At 47.4% G+C, this 15931-nt stretch overlaps 1 protein-coding gene across 1 annotated transcript in view; it reads right to left on the bottom strand.

The window, feature by feature from the left end:
- Positions 1 to 4770: 4770 nt before the first annotated feature.
- Positions 4771 to 15931, bottom strand: part of LOC310787866 (uncharacterized protein) — a gene marked incomplete at its 3' end in the record, with an annotated part of 43190 nt that continues 32029 nt past the window's right edge. Inside the window, exon 5 of the mRNA XM_083649327.1 lies at positions 4771 to 5238. Coding sequence (XP_083505453.1) covers positions 4771 to 5238 — 468 coding nt within the window. The remainder of the gene's footprint in view (positions 5239 to 15931) is intronic.

A 15931-nucleotide genomic window follows, 5' to 3' on the forward strand; every position in this document is an offset into this window, starting at 1 on the left:
ATTATACTTGGAAACCGTTTTATAAAAGCAATATAGCACTCGAGCTGCGTGTGTTGTGGAATATATGCGGCCTCGTGGGATAACAGCTTATCAGCGGGATATATTCGCCACAACACACTTGCTCTCATGCTATATTGCTTAAGTTAAGTATACTACATTTAATCTGCTCCACTAGTATGTCCTGTACACATGGTACACATTGAATCTGCTCCACTAGTATGTCCTGTACACATGGTACACATTTAATCTGCTCCACTAGTATGTCCTGTACACATGGCACACATTTAATCTGCTCCACTAGTATGTCCTCCTGTACACATGGTACATATTGAATCTGCTCCACTAGTATGTCCTCCTGTACACATGGTACATATTGAATCTGCTCCACTAGTATGTCCTGTACACATGGCACACATTTAATCTGCTCCACTAGTATGTCCTGTACACATGGCACACATTTAATCTGCTCCACTAGTATGTCCTGTACACATGGTACACATTTAATCTGCTCCACTAGTATGTCCTGTACACATGGTACACATTTAATCTGCTCCACTAGTATGTCCTGTACACATGCCACACATTGAATCTGCTTCACTAGTATGTCATGTACACATGGTACACATTGAATCTGCTTCACTAGTATGTCCTGTACACATGGTACATATTGAATCTGCTCCACTAGTATGTCCTGTACACATGGTACACATTTAATCTGCTTCACTAGTATGTCCTGTACACATGGTACACATTGAATCTGCTTCACTAGTATGTCCTGTACACATGGTACACATTGAATCTGCTCCACTAGTATGTCCTGTACACATGGTACACATTGAATCTGCTTCACTAGTATGTCCTGTACACATGGTATATATTGAATCTGCTCCACTAGTATGTCCTGTACACATGGTACACATTTAATCTGCTCCACTAGTATGTCCTGTACACATGGTACACATTTAATCTGCTCCACTAGTATGTCCTGTACACATGGTACACATTTAATCTGCTCCACTAGTATGTCCTGTACACATGGTACATATTGAATCTGCTCCACTAGTATGTCCTGTACACATGGTACACATTTAATCTGATCCACTAGTATGTCCTGTACACATGGTACACATTGAATCTGCTCCACTAGTATGTCCTGTACACATGGTACATATTTAATCTGCTCCACTAGTATGTCCTGTACACATGGTACACATTTAATCTGCTCCACTAGTATGTCCTGTACACATGGTACATATTGAATCTGCTTCACTAGTATGTCCTGTACACATGGTACACATTGAATCTGCTCCACTAGTATGTCCTGTACACATGGTACACATTGAATCTGCTTCACTAGTATGTCCTGTACACATGGTACATATTGAATCTGCTCCACTAGTATGTCCTGTACACTTGGTACATATTGAATCTGCTCCACTAGTATGTCCTGTACACATGGTACATATTGAATCTGCTCCACTAGTATGTCCTGTACACATGGTACATATTGAATCTGCTCCACTAGTATGTCCTGTACACATGGTACATATTGAATCTGCTCCACTAGTATGTCCTGTACACATGGTACACATTTAATCTGCTCCACTAGTATGTCCTGTACACATGGTACACATTGAATCTGCTTCACTAGTATGTCCTGTACACATGGTACATATTGAATCTGCTCCACTAGTATGTCCTGTACACATGGTACATATTTAATCTGCTCCACTAGTATGTCCTGTACACATGGTACACATTTAATCTGCTCCACTAGTATGTCCTGTACACATGGTACATATTGAATCTGCTCCACTAGTATGTCCTGTACACATGGTACATATTGAATCTGCTCCACTAGTATGTCCTGTACACATGGTACATATTTAATCTGCTCCACTAGTATGTCCTGTACACATGGTACATATTTAATCTGCTCCACTAGTATGTCCTGTACACATGGTACATATTGAATCTGCTTCACTAGTATGTCCTGTACACATGGTACATATTGAATCTGCTCCACTAGTATGTCCTGTACACATGGTACACATTTAATCTGCTCCACTAGTATGTCCTGTACACATGGTACATATTGAATCTGCTCCACTAGTATGTCCTGTTCACATGGCAGACAGAATTGAAAATAAAACTGACTTGGACTTTTGACTTTGGTCTCTCCTGTCTGGTTTCTCCTCGCTGCTCACTCCTTGCTGCTCTCTCTGGTCTCTCCTGTCTGGTTTCTCCTCGCTGCTCACTCCTTAGTGCTCTCTCTGGTCTCTCCTGGCTGGTCTCTCCTGGCTGCTCTCTCTGGTCTCTCCTGGCTGCTCTCTCTGTTCTCTCCTGTCTGCTCTCTCTGGTCTCTCCTGTCTGCTCTCTCTGGTCTCTCCTGGCTGCTCTCTCTGTTCTCTCCTGTCTGCTATCTCTGGTCTCTCCTGGCTGCTCTCTCTGTTCTCTCCTGTCTGCTCTCTCTGGTCTCTCCTGTCTGCTCTCTCTGGTCTCTCCTGGCTGCTCTCTCTGTTCTCTCCTGTCTGCTCTCTCTGGTCTCTCCTGGCTGCTCTCTCCTGTCTGCTCTCTCTGGTCTCTCCTGGCTGCTCTCTCCTGTCTGCTCTCTCTGCTCTCTCCTGGCTGCTCTCTCCTGGCTGCTCTCTCTGCTCTCTCCTGGCTGCTCTATCTGTTCTCTCCTGTCTGCTATCTCTGGTCTCTCCTGGCTGCTCTCTCTGTTCTCTCCTGTCTGCTCTCTCTGGTCTCTCCTGGCTGCTCTCTCCTGGCTGCTCTCTCTGGTCTCTCCTGTCTGCTCTCTCTGGTCTCTCCTGGCTGCTCTCTCCTGGCTGCTCTCTCTGGTCTCTCCTGGCTGCTCTCTCCTGGCTGCTCTCTCCTGGCTGCTCTCTCTGTTCTCTCCCTGTCTGCTCTCTCTGGTCTCTCCTGGCTGCTCTCTCCTGGCTGCTCTCTCCTGGCTGCTCTCTCTGGTCTCTCCTGTCTGCTCTCTCTGGTCTCTCCTGGCTGCTCTCTCCTGGCTGCTCTCTCTGGTCTCTGCTGGCTGCTCTCTCCTGGCTGCTCTCTCCTGGCTGCTCTCTCTGTTTCTCTCCTGTCTGCTCTCTCTGGTCTCTCCTGGCTGCTCTCTCCTGGCTGCTCTCTCCTGGCTGCTCTCTCCTGGCTGCTCTCTCCTGGCTGCTCTCTCCTGGTTGCTCTCTCCTGACTGGTCTCTCTTGGCTGCTCTCTCCTGACTGGTCTCTGTTGGGCTGCTCACTCCTGGCTGCTCTCTCTGTTCTCTCCTGTCTGCTCTCTCTGGTCTCTCCTGGCTCCTCTCTCTTGGCTGGTTTCTCCTGGGTGCTCCAGGAGAGCCTGGTTGCTCTCTCCTCGCTGGTTTCTCTGTTGAAAGAAAAGGACTAAACTTTCTGAGTTTCTCTCACTCCACTTTGTGGCTGGCCGCTTTAACGGATTACCAGCTCCTTTTAAGCGCTCTCTCTCTCTCTCTCTCTCTCTTCTCTCTCTCTCTCTCTCTCTGTCTCTCTGTCTCTCTCTCTCTGTCTCTCTCTCTCTCTCTCTCTCTCTCTGTCTCTCTGTCTCTCTCTCTCTGTCTCTCTCTCTCTCTCTCCTCTCTCCTGTGTGTGTGTGTGTGTGTGTGTGTGTGTGTGTGTGTGTGTGTGTGTGTGTGTGTGTGTGTGGTTGGGTTGGAGGAGGGGACTTCTCTCAGATTTGGGAGAAGCAGCTCGTCGTTGAGAGAAACAGACCGTGAGGACTTTAAAGCTTTACTCGTTAGTTGTGAACAAAGAGGGTGATATGTGACGGATCATTCACTCCGTCCACCTCTCTGTTCTCTCTCTCCACTGCTGTCTGTGAGGACGTTCTGCCTGTGATTCAGAAGGATTGAAACTCTTGCTCTGCTGTTGGCTCAAAGGGACTGGAATCTGACTTGAGGTCAGATTTGGAAGCTGTTCTTTAACTGAATCTTAGGTAGACTGTGCTTGGATCTTACTGCAGTAGTTCAACTTTGACTTCCAAACTCTGTTGTCCTGCTTAGTAACTGTAGTTATTTAAACTCTGTTGTCCTGCTTAGTAACTGTAGTTCTTCCTGCTTAGTAACTGTAGTTCTTTTAACTCTGTTGTCCTGCTTAGTAACTGTAGTTCTTCCTGCTTAGTAACTGTAGTTCTTTTTTGATTTTTCTCACATTTTCTCCCCAGTTGTACTTGGCCAATTCCCCCTGCGTCCCGTTCCGTTGCTCCACCCCCTCTGCCGATGTGGGGTGAGTTGGAGACTAGCACATGCTTCCTCTGATACATGTGCAAGTCACCAGCCCCTTCTTTTCAGCTGACAGTCTCACCGGCAGGAAGTAGGACATGGGAGGACCACGCTATTCCCCCCAGTTCCCCTCCCCCCCGAACAGGCGCCCTGGCCGACCAGAGTAGGCACTAGTTCAGCGACCGGGACTCATACCCCACCGGCTTCCCACCCGCAGACACCCGACCAAGCCAGAGCCAACTCCAACCTGCGAGCCTTGTGTTGTAGGCAGGCAGTCCAGAGCCTTGTGTTGTAGGCAGGCAGTCCAGAGCTTTGTGTTGTAGGCAGGCAGTCCAGAGCCTTGTGTTGTAGGCAGGCAGTCCTGCGTGCACTACCCGGACCTTCTGCTGTTTCTGACCTGCGTGAGGCTTGACAGGGGAGGAGGACCAATCAGGCCCGGACTGGACGCTGATGTCATCATGCTGATTTAACATTTTTCTTCTGTGGCCAAGGTAACCTAGAAGTGCAACCACGGTAACCGCAGCATTCTAGAGCGTGGGTCCCATGTCACCACGGTAACCGCTGTGTTCCGGGCTAATAGCAGCCTTCTGACTCGTTGACTCCGCCCCCTCTACCTGGAAAGCCTCTGAACCAATCGGGAAATAGACATGGACTGCACAGCGGCCATTTTGAAAGTGTGTGCCCGTTCGAGGGCCAAGTGGTGTGGGCGCGAGCGCTCCTGCATCCGTCGCCCCTGGAGACGGCTGGGCCGCCACAGCTGGGGCCACGCCCCCTCGCTCCTGCGCCGCCGGCTGCTGTCCGTCTGCTGCTGCCTCAATCGCCCCGCGAGCCGTGGAGAGAGAGGCATCCAGCTGTGTCCGGATTGGACCGATCGCCCCGCGAGCAGAGGAGAGAGAGGCATCCAGCTGTGTCCGGATTGGACCGATCGCCCCGCGAGCGGAGGAGAGAGAGGACGAGGAGGCGAGGAAGGTGAGACGTGAAGCTGACTCTCTCCTCTGTCACAGATCAGTTTAGTGATATTACATAATGACACAGCTTCCTCCTGATCACACACATCAGGTGCTTTTCCTCTTCTTCATCAAATGAAAGAATCAGGTTTTATTTCTGCGTGTTTAAACATGTTGAAGCTGCTTCCAGTTTTTGTGTGACAACGAAGCAGAAAGATCAAAGAAATGTTCCTGCACTGCCAGAAGTGCCAGAAGGGGGAGACAAAGGCTCTGCACTACAAAAGTGACACACTGTAGCTTTAAGGAGCGAGGTCTGCTCTGTCTGTATCTAGCTTTTATTTTATTTTCCCTCTTCTAAAAATAACACTTACCCTGTCATTGACTGACCACACACACACACACACACACACACACGCACGCACGCGCGCGCGCACACACACACGCGAGCGCGCGCGATGTTTCTCCAGTATTTAGTCCAACAGTCAGCAGTTTATAGCTGTAATTATAGACTGTAAGAGAGGGGGAGAGGGGGAGAGTGAGGGAGAGAGACACAGAGAGAGAGGGGGAGAGAGAGAGGGAGGGAGAGAGACACAGAGAGAGAGGGGGAGAGGGGGAGAGTGAGGGAGAGAGACACAGAGAGAGGGGGAGAGAGAGAGGGAGGGAGAGAGACACAGAGAGAGAGGGGGAGAGACACAGAGAGAGGGAGAGAGACACAGAGGGAGGGAGAGAGACACAGAGAGAGAGGGGGAGAGACACAGAGAGGGAGAGAGACACAGAGAGAGGGGGAGAGAGACAGAGAGAGGGGGAGAGAGACAGAGAGAGAGGGGGAGAGAGACAGAGAGAGAGGGGGAGAGAGACAGAGAGAGGGAGAGAGACACAGAGAGAGGGGGAGAGAGACAGAGGGAGGGAGAGAGAGAGAGAGGGGGAGAGAGACAGAGGGAGGGAGAGAGACACAGAGAGGGGGGAGAGAGACAGAGGGAGGTAGAGAGACACAGAGAGAGGGGTAGAGAGACAGAGAGAGGGAGAGAGACAGAGAGAGAGGGGGAGAGAGACACAGAGAGGGAGAGAGACACAGAGAGAGAGGGGGAGAGAGACAGAGAGAGGGAGAGAGACACAGAGAGAGGGGGGGGAGAGACAGAGAGAAAGGGGGAGAGAGACAGAGGGAGGGAGAGAGACACAGAGAGAGGGGGAGAGAGACAGAGGGAGGGAGAGAGACACAGAGAGAAAGGGGGAGAGAGACAGAGGGAGGGAGAGAGACACAGAGAGAGGGGTAGAGAGACAGAGAGAGGGAGAGAGACACAGAGAGAAAGGGGGAGAGAGACAGAGGGAGGGAGAGAGACACAGAGAGAAAGGGGGAGAGAGACAGAGGGAGGGAGAGAGACACATAGAGAGAGAGGAGGAGAGAGACAGAGGGAGGGAGAGAGACACAGAGAGAGAGGAGGAGAGAGACAGGGAGGGAGAGAGACACAGAGAGAAAGGGGGAGAGAGACAGAGGGAGGGAGAGAGACACAGAGAGAGAGGAGGAGAGAGACAGAGGGGAAACTCAGAGTTCAGCCTGTGGTTTACATTCTCGTTTTAAGTGTGTGTGTGTGTGTGTGTGTGTGTGTGTGTGTGTGTGCTTGTGTGCGTCTGTATGCTTGTGTGCGTGCGTCGTGTGTGTGTGTGTGTGTGTGTGTGTGCGTGCGTGCGTGTGTGTGTGTGCGTGTGTGTGTGTGTGTGCGTGTGTGTGTGTGTGTGTGTGTGTGCTTGTGTGTGTGTGTGTGTGTGTGTGTGCGCGTGTGTGTGTGTGTGTGTGCATGCGTGTGGCATTTTCTTGAATTAAATAAAGACAGTGAATAAGAAATAAACAAACACTAGACTAAGGGCTCTATTCTCCCACAGGCCATCGGCGCTATTACGGGCCTTAACCGCAAAAAAACCTGCCTTGCGCCTGTTTCGGCAAGATAGCAATAGGCTTTAGGCTGCCAAATGCGCTTTAGGCCGAATGGGCGTGGCGCAGTCCCAAAGTGGGCGTGTCGGCGCTAAATACCAGCCTAGTGATATCTTGGGAGCTGGCCTACATTTAGCGCTTTGCGCTTTTGAAAAGCAGGCCTATTCTCTGCCTTCACTGCTTCTTCTCTGTCACCCTTCTCTCTCTCTCTCTCTGAGTTCCCAGCATGCATTGTGTTTCTTCATTTCGCTACTAAATAGCCACCAAATGAGCCAAAATAGATATAAAAGGTAGTTCTAAATTAATGTGTAATGGTAACACAGCCTGCCATTGTCAACATTTCAATATTGGACCAAATAAAACCTCGAAATGAAAACACCACCCTATGTGAAACATATATGTCCTCCTGGGCCTATATATATCCCTTGTCGAGTTAACGTGATTTAGAGAAGTAACAGCGGAACGCGCTTCGGAACGCGCTTCTAATGGCATCTGCTATACTGTGATGTCCCTCCAATAACTTGGCCCTATTTCACATTTAGTTTTACAATAAAAACACATTTATGCAATGACTTGACATAATGTAGGGTATATTTATGTGCATCATCCTTCCTGCAGCAGGCGAGAGAAAATGATATCTTTCTGGACAAACTTTCACCAATCTAATAGGCTATATTTTTCTAGCTGATGCATAGAACATTATTTTCACTTTGATCTTGCTATAGTGTAGCGTATTTACATGCTTGCAGTATTGAAACTGCAGTTAGATTGGTTTGAGAAGCATAATAATATGGAATAATAGCCTATAATGCAGACAGACAGGCTGGATGAAGGGAGGGGGGGGGGGGGGCAGAGCGTTTGGCTTTCGTCTGGTTTTGCGGGATCACTGGAATTGGAGCTAAAAAGGCAAGCGTGCGATTCGTTTATTGCACTTATCCAATGAGCATGACGGTGCATAATTTTACGCCTAAAAGGCGTGGTTGTAATGCTTTGGGCTGCATCTAGCGCCAGCACGATGATATCAAGTGCGCCTTTCCACGCCCACTGCTTTGATCTGCGCCTGCCGCTCGGCCTAGAAACTGCGCCGATGCAACGATAGGGGCCTAAGAGTCCAGCGGACCGCACAAACTCCTCAGACTTGGACCAACTTTTCACGTGGCATTTATTTGCAACAGATCACAGACAACGCGTTTCGCAGATGCTTCATCAGGTTCATTCATGAAAATGAGTGATCACACACACCTTTGTAGTGGGCCGTGTGATAGAACGGCCCGCCTTTATGAGCTCAGGGATTATGTCAATAATACACATCCTACCCTCAAATTTTCAATGGTTTTTGATAAAAAGCAAATTGATTTTTTGGATTTACGTATTTCGGTTAATGACCAAGGGGGTTTAAACACCACTATTTTTCGTAAACCTACTGACAGGAACAGTGTGTTGCATGCACGGAGCCACCACCTGAAACATTTGATAGAGAATATCCCATATGGACAATTTTTACGACTTAAGCGTATTTGCAGCGATCCCATTGACTTTGAGTCAAAGTCGGATGAGATGCACGCTCGTTTCAAACAGAGGGGTTACAGAGAATCTACCATATGTACAGCCAGAAATAGGACCAACCTTGTACAAAGGGAGTCCCTTCTCAATTCCTGCAATAAGGAACCACAAGCCAATAGAATTACTTTTGTTTCTGAATATAACATTTCTTCTCAAGCCATTAAAAGTATAATTTATAAACACTGGAACGTACTTAAATGTGATCCCCTCTTAGAAAATATTTTTAGTCTTCCACCTAGGTTTTGTTTCAAAAGAGGTAACAACATAAGGGACTCTGTAGTCAGGTCCATGTATAGAGCGCCGAGCAGCTCCAGTTGGCTTGATAAGGGTCTATGTGGCAATTTTCGCTGTGGAAGATGCACACACTGTTCCAACACCACTAACACAAAGGTCTTTTTTCATCCTCAGACGGGACAGGAGTATAAAATAAAAAGTATTATTAATTGTAACACCACCCACGTTATTTATTTATTGAAGTGTCCTTGCGGCATGGTTTATGTTGGTCAGACTATAAACGCAATTTAAAGTTGCGCATAGCAGAACATAAAGCAGCCATCAGGAATGGCAATATGGATTACGCCATAGCAAGGCACTATAGCGATCGAGGCCATGGCTCAGCGGCCACCCTTAAATTTGTTGGCATTGAGAGAGTCTCCCTCCCATCTAGAGGGGGAGACATGAAAAAACTCTTGTTACAGAGAGAGTCCTATTGGATTTTCACGTTGAACTCAATGGAGCCTCATGGTTTGAATGAGAGCTTAGAATTAAATTCTTTCTTATAACGTGGGCGGTGTATTTATCTATTTTTTCTATATGCATATACCGTAAATTCCGGACTATAAGACGCACCGGTCTATAAGCCGCGGGACCAAAATTGACTATTTTTTTCTTCTATAAGCCGCACCGGTCTATAAGCCGCGGGTGTTTTGATGTTTAATTACCATATGAAAGGGTTCGTGCACAGAGAGGAATGTCGGGAAAGAGATCGCTGTTTGGGGAAGCTCCCATTTATTAACATTTCAACAAAACAAAACAAAAGTCAGGTCACTAATCCCCAGACAAAATCACACAACAATAGGCTATATGTGCAGCAAACCTGTAACCAGAGAAGTCAAGTCACTAATCCTCGTCTTCCTCTTCTTCCTGCGTACTGAAACCACCAAAGTCCTCATCTTCAGTGTCGGAAACGAACAGGTTCAGGGTGGCTTCGTCAACCACTCTCCTCTCTCCTTCATTGTCACTCAAAACCAACGAACTCCTCTTCGTCATCCTCTTCATCCCGCAGCAGTCCAGCGTTGTGGAACCCGTTGGTGATTGTGGATGTTTTCACACTCCTATAATATTCCGCTTCTACTGCTCGTCTTGTTGTGAATATTCCTTGATCTTCCTTTGTGTGAATTCGCCGAAGTTTGTGATTTTCTCCTGGTAGTCGGGGGAGGGAGTTGGCCGAGTGGCCGTTTGCTTACCGTAATTACCATATGTAAGTGGTCACGCACAGAGGGGATTGTCGGGAAAGAGATGGCTGTTTGAGGAAGCTCCCATTTACCGTATTACCGTAACATTTCAACAAAACAACATAACACAACACCACCGTTGTTTATTTTTACAGTGCACACAGTGTCCGCGGTGTGGTGAAAAGAGGGCAAGAGAGGAAATTAAAACAGAAGTGGATTTATAGTTAGAAAGAGTGCTAAAGAAGAGAGAATTCCGTTTTTTATTTTTTTATTTTAGTTACTCACAGTACTATTGACCAGTCCAACTCAAAAGATATTCGGCAGTTTCACTTTGAGCTCTTGTTCCGCCGCTGTCCATCAATGGTTATGACGAGTCTCGCTGGGTACAGTACGCCAAAGCGATATCCATTGACTCGATGATGCTGTTGTATGTTGCGCGTTTCTGTTGCACCAACGCGGAGAGGTCCTGCCGGACGAAAAAGCGCGTACCCTCCCAGGTGAGGGGCTTCTTCCCCGCAGCCTGGAGGATGAGTTGACGGTCGGGCCAGCGGAGTAGGCAGATGAAGATGGCCCTCGGTGGCAGGCCGGGGTCTGGACGTGGCCGAGGCGCCCGGTGTGCCCTGTCCACCTCTGGTGGTTTCTCGCCTTCCTTCAGGTCCAGGATGTAACACAGGATTTTGCCACGAAAGCGTCCATGTCACCCATCTCAGCTCCCTCTTTTACATTGATCAGGCGAATGTTATTTCTTTTACTCCTGCTGATTAAGTCATCAACCTGCGTGTGCAGGGTTTCGATTTTGCATTTTATCCATTTTCGGACTCACTGTGTTGTTTTTGTCCTCCAGTGCGCGGATGCGCTTTTCCGCATTATAAACTCTGTTCACGGTTGCCTTAGTTTCTTTAGTGAGTGAGTGGATGGACTTCTGCACGTTTTCAAACTTGTTTTCAAGCTGCTCAAAACCTCTGAGCGATGTCGGACTTAATCGATAGTGTTTCACGGAGTAAAAGTTTAGCCCAAGCCGTGTATCTCCAGCCTCCAGCAGGTGAGTCATTTCCTCATTCATGGCGTGATTGCTTCGTCTTTTTCTTTCTGCTTACCTGTGTTGTGTTATGTTATGTTATGTTATGTTGTTAAAAGAGGGCAAGAGAGGAAATTAAAACAGAAGTGGATTTATAGTTAGAAAGAGTGCTAAAAAAGAGAGATTTTTTTTTTTTTTTTGAAAAAATCCATAGATAAGCCGCACCGTTATATAAGCCGCAGGGGCCAAAAAACGGGAAAAAAGCCGCGGCTTATAGTCCGGAATTTACGGTATATATATTTGATGGTCCACATATATATCTCTTTAAATATATATGTATAAATTTATTGGTCCACACATATATACTGAAATGCTTTTTACTTTTCTAATATAGCCTACTTTATGGCATAACATGTATTGTATTTTGACTGCCCTCTGATCTAGGAGATGACTCCCTGGTCTGGATGTTTTCTCCTCACTTTAGACCTCTGGGGCCGGTTGCACCAACTGGTCTTACACTGGTCTTAAGCTAAGTTGGTCGTAACTTTATGACCTAACAGCTACGCCGGTTGCACCAAGAGGGCTTAAGCCTTATTTTCACTACGACCAGGTGTAAGAGTTACGCCTGGTCAGGAGGAGGCGTAGAGCCTGCCTGTAACAGAGATCTCCGCGGAGACCTTTTTGACCGTCATCGCCGTAACACAGCCAGTTCGCCGTCTTTGAAAGCACGACGTTAGATTATAACTAACTAGTTGTGTGGCTTAGCCTTCCAAAATGTTGCCGTTAATTTTTTAGAATGTAATACATAGAATTGGGAACGTTACATTCAATTTCATTCAGACTGTCTTTCTGGCTCAATCGCCGCCATTTTTCCCCCGGAGCGAGGGAGGGTGTTTTACAGTAGTGGCTGAGAGAGCGTAGTGGCTCAGTGCTCCAAGCAGGTCGCGAGGCACATTTTTTGCAACATCATCCAATCAGGGTGCATTCCCTGGCAATTCACATGGACGCGCATTGCTACGACCAGCATAGTTAAGACCAGACGTAAGCCATGTTGGGGCAACAGGCGTAAATCCATGGTCTTAACTAAGACCGACGTAGGAGTTACGACCAGGCATAGTTAACTCATTCTCTGCCAGGGTCATTTCGGTCTGTGTGCTCCCAGTGCCAGGATTTTGAGCATATTTCCTGATCTTCCAGGACCCACAGAATATTCTGTGCTAGGAATAAAATTACACAACATATCTCACAATAAAGCAGAGACTCTCTTCTTACCCCTTGTAAAAAACTGAAACTCTCCCATGTTTCCTTGTTTAGTTACAAGCAGTGGAAGTTAGCTTGTTTTCACTAAAAATGCCCTCCTTGGGACAGAAATATGAGAAAAAGAGGTTTTTAGTGAAGGACACCGTTTCAAGCAGTACTCTCTTTTGAGCCTTTTATTTTTTGCCTCAGTGACACATCAGACATATACAGTATTTGTTTTCCCAAATAAATAAATAAAAAATAAGAGAATGTATTTTACAGTTGCCATGTGGATTTTTAGCTTAGCTTGATAAAAGCATAAACAAATGGAACGAACCCTTATGTGGTCACACTCACACACTCTCTCTCTCTCTCACACACACACACACACACACACACACACACACACAGGAATAACGAGTGCTGTAACGTTACCTGCTGTCACGTTACCTCTCATAACTAACTTTAGCACAGAAGATCACACAATAGCTACGTTAGTGCTGTAAACTTTGAAATGTTTATGTGACACATGTTTCGCCTTGGTTGCTGGGGACGGGTGTGTGACGCGGTTTGACGCGTTTGACGTATCCATGTGATTCCCCCTCCCTTGAGTGTGACAGGGCTCTCCCTTGAGAGGGAGAGCTGACAAGAGGAAACGTGAAGCGAGTCATGCCGGCGGCATAAGTTATAAACAATGCGTGACAATTATACTCGAATGTTGTGTGTGTGATCATTTCATCTCAAACGCGATACAAAAAATAGGCTACTTTTTACCATTGTCATCGCTCTCTCCAAGTGGCACCCATTTCTCCTCCTCCGATTCATCTGTAGACGGATCAGAACGCTGTGAAGGGGAGCCTTTGTCGCCATGGCGCTCCGTCGTGCAGCAACAACAAAAACGCTGGCGTCTTCCTCGCCATCGTCGCCATCCGAGAACTCTCGGACTCTGTTTCGACCACAGGCTCCACCCATAAATACTAAACTAGCGGGTTCCTTTTATCAGTTTGACTTGAAACAATGTCACAGGCTGGGAAAGTGTCTGATGTAATGTAAACAGCCAAAACATGAAAGTACGTCCGAGTACGTCTTTGGCACAGAACGCCATTGTTAAAAGTACGTCCGGGTACGTCTTTGGCAGAGAATGAGTTAAGACCAGTTGGTGCAACCGGCCCCTGGTCCTCTTATCATTGTGTGAATTTATATATCTAAGACAACTTCGAAGCATTAGTCTTCAATCTTTATTATTAGTGTGTCTTAACCTGTTTTTTTACAGTAATGTGTATGTATAAAATATGATGTATTTGTAATCTAAATGCCTTTAATACTGGTAGAGATTGTGCACCGTTCAAGACTCTGTCCTGTTCCTTTTAGAACTGATTGACTGATTGATTTATGCGTTCAGAGGCGGGCCGTTCTATCACACGGCCCACTACAAAGGTGTGTGTGATCACTCATTTTCATGAATGAACCTGATGAAGCATCTGTATCTGTGTTGTATCTGTGAGCTGTTGCAAATAAATGCCACGTGAAAAGTTGGTCCAAGTCTGAGGAGTTTGTGCGGTCCGCTGGACTCTTAGTCTAGTGTTTGTTTATTTCTTATTCAGTGTAATTGTTCTTGCTGTGACCAGCACCTCCCGCTCTGGATGTGCACAAGTGCTCTACTTTTGATTTAAATAAAGACAGATTGATCCTTGAATTACACTTATATGCATGTACACTGGTGATGGTCTTTTTTGAATGCCCTAGGGCTCTAGTTTGTGGTTGTAAAGTTTCATGGGTCTGTGATGATCCTAGAGGTCACACTAGGTCATGGGTCTGTGATGATCCTAGAGGTCACACTAGGTCATGGGTCTGTGATTGATCCTAGAGGTCACACTAGGTCATGGGTCTGTGATGATCCTAGAGGTCACACTAGGTCATGAGTCTGTGATGATCCTAGAGGTCACACTAGGTCATGGGTCTGTGATGATCCTAGAGGTCACACTAGGTCATGAGTCTGTGATGATCCTAGAGGTCACACTAGATGGGTCTGTGATGATCCTAGAGGTCACACTAGATGGGTCTGTGATGATCCTAGAGGTCACACTAGATGGGTCTGTGATGATCCTAGAGGTCACACTAGATGGGTCTGTGATGATCCTAGAGGTCACACTAGATGGGTCTGTGATGATCCTAGAGGTCACACTAGATGGGTCTGTGATGATCCTAGAGGTCACACTAGATGGGTCTGTGATGATCCTAGAGGTCACACTAGATGGGTCTGTGATGATCCTAGAGGTCACACTAGATGGGTCTGTGATGATCCTAGAGGTCACACTAGGCCATGGGTCTGTGATGATCCTAGAGGTCACACTAGGTCATGGGTCTGTGATGATCCTAGAGGTCACACTAGGTCATGGGTCTGTGATGATCCTAGAGGTCACACTAGGTCATGGGTCTGTGATGATCCTAGAGGTCACACTAGGTCATGGGTCTGTGATGATCCTAGAGGTCACACTAGGTCATGGGTCTGTGATGATCCTAGAGGTCACACTAGGTCATGAGTCTGTGATGATCCTAGAGGTCACACTAGGTCATCTTATACAGTGGGGACTAACATCATCACACATCAATACAATTGGGCTCATTGAATTCACAAGTCTCAGCTTTCCAGTCATACCCAATGTATGTCTGCTTTACTCCAGTGTGCAGACATATTCAAATAGAGTAGAAATAACTCATGTATATAAATCAAACTGCATGGCGTCAGCATCAAGTGTGCATGAGACTGGTTGGGTACTCATACAACCCATTCAAACTGGCATTCATTGGTGAGAGGTCAAGGGACCCCTTTCAAATGCCCATCTCTCTCTCCTCTCTCTCTCTCTCTCATCTCTCTCCCCTCCCCCTCTCTCTCACTCTTTCTCTCTCTCTCTCCCTCTCTCCCACCCTCTCTCCCCTCCCCTCTCTCTCTCTCTCTTCTCTCTCTCCCTCCCCCTCCCCTCTCTCTCTCTCTCTCTCTTCTCCCTCTCCCCCACTCCTCTCTCTCTCTCTCTCTCTCTCTCTCTCTCCTCTCCCTCTCTCTCTCTCTCTCCCTCCCCTCTCTCTCTCTCTCTTTCTCTCTCTCTCCCCTCTCTCCCTCCCTCTCTCTCTCTCTCTCCCCTCCCCCTCTCTCTCTCTCTCTCTCTCTCTCTCCCTCCAGGTGAGGAGGATGAGTTAGGCCCGCCCCCCTCGGTAGACGAGGCGGCTGATACGCTGATGACGAGGCTGGGCTTCCTGCTGGGGGAGAAGCTGATTGGAGGAGAGACGGGCTCACCCTACCAGCTCCAGGATGACAGACAGGTAGCCCACACACACACACACACACACACACACACACACACACACACACACACACACACACACACACACACACACACACACACACACACACACACACACGCAAAACAGTTAAATGTAAACCGGTCTAAACTGAAAGTATAGGTTTCCACAGAGTTCACACTGGTTACTCTGAAGCACTCTTCCTTAACTGTCTGACAAGGGTGTTGTTGTTGTTTT

Source organism: Poromitra crassiceps (genome assembly GCF_964638095.1).
Source record: "Poromitra crassiceps genome assembly, chromosome: 13".
NCBI classification, from domain to species: domain Eukaryota; kingdom Metazoa; phylum Chordata; class Actinopteri; order Beryciformes; family Melamphaidae; genus Poromitra; species Poromitra crassiceps.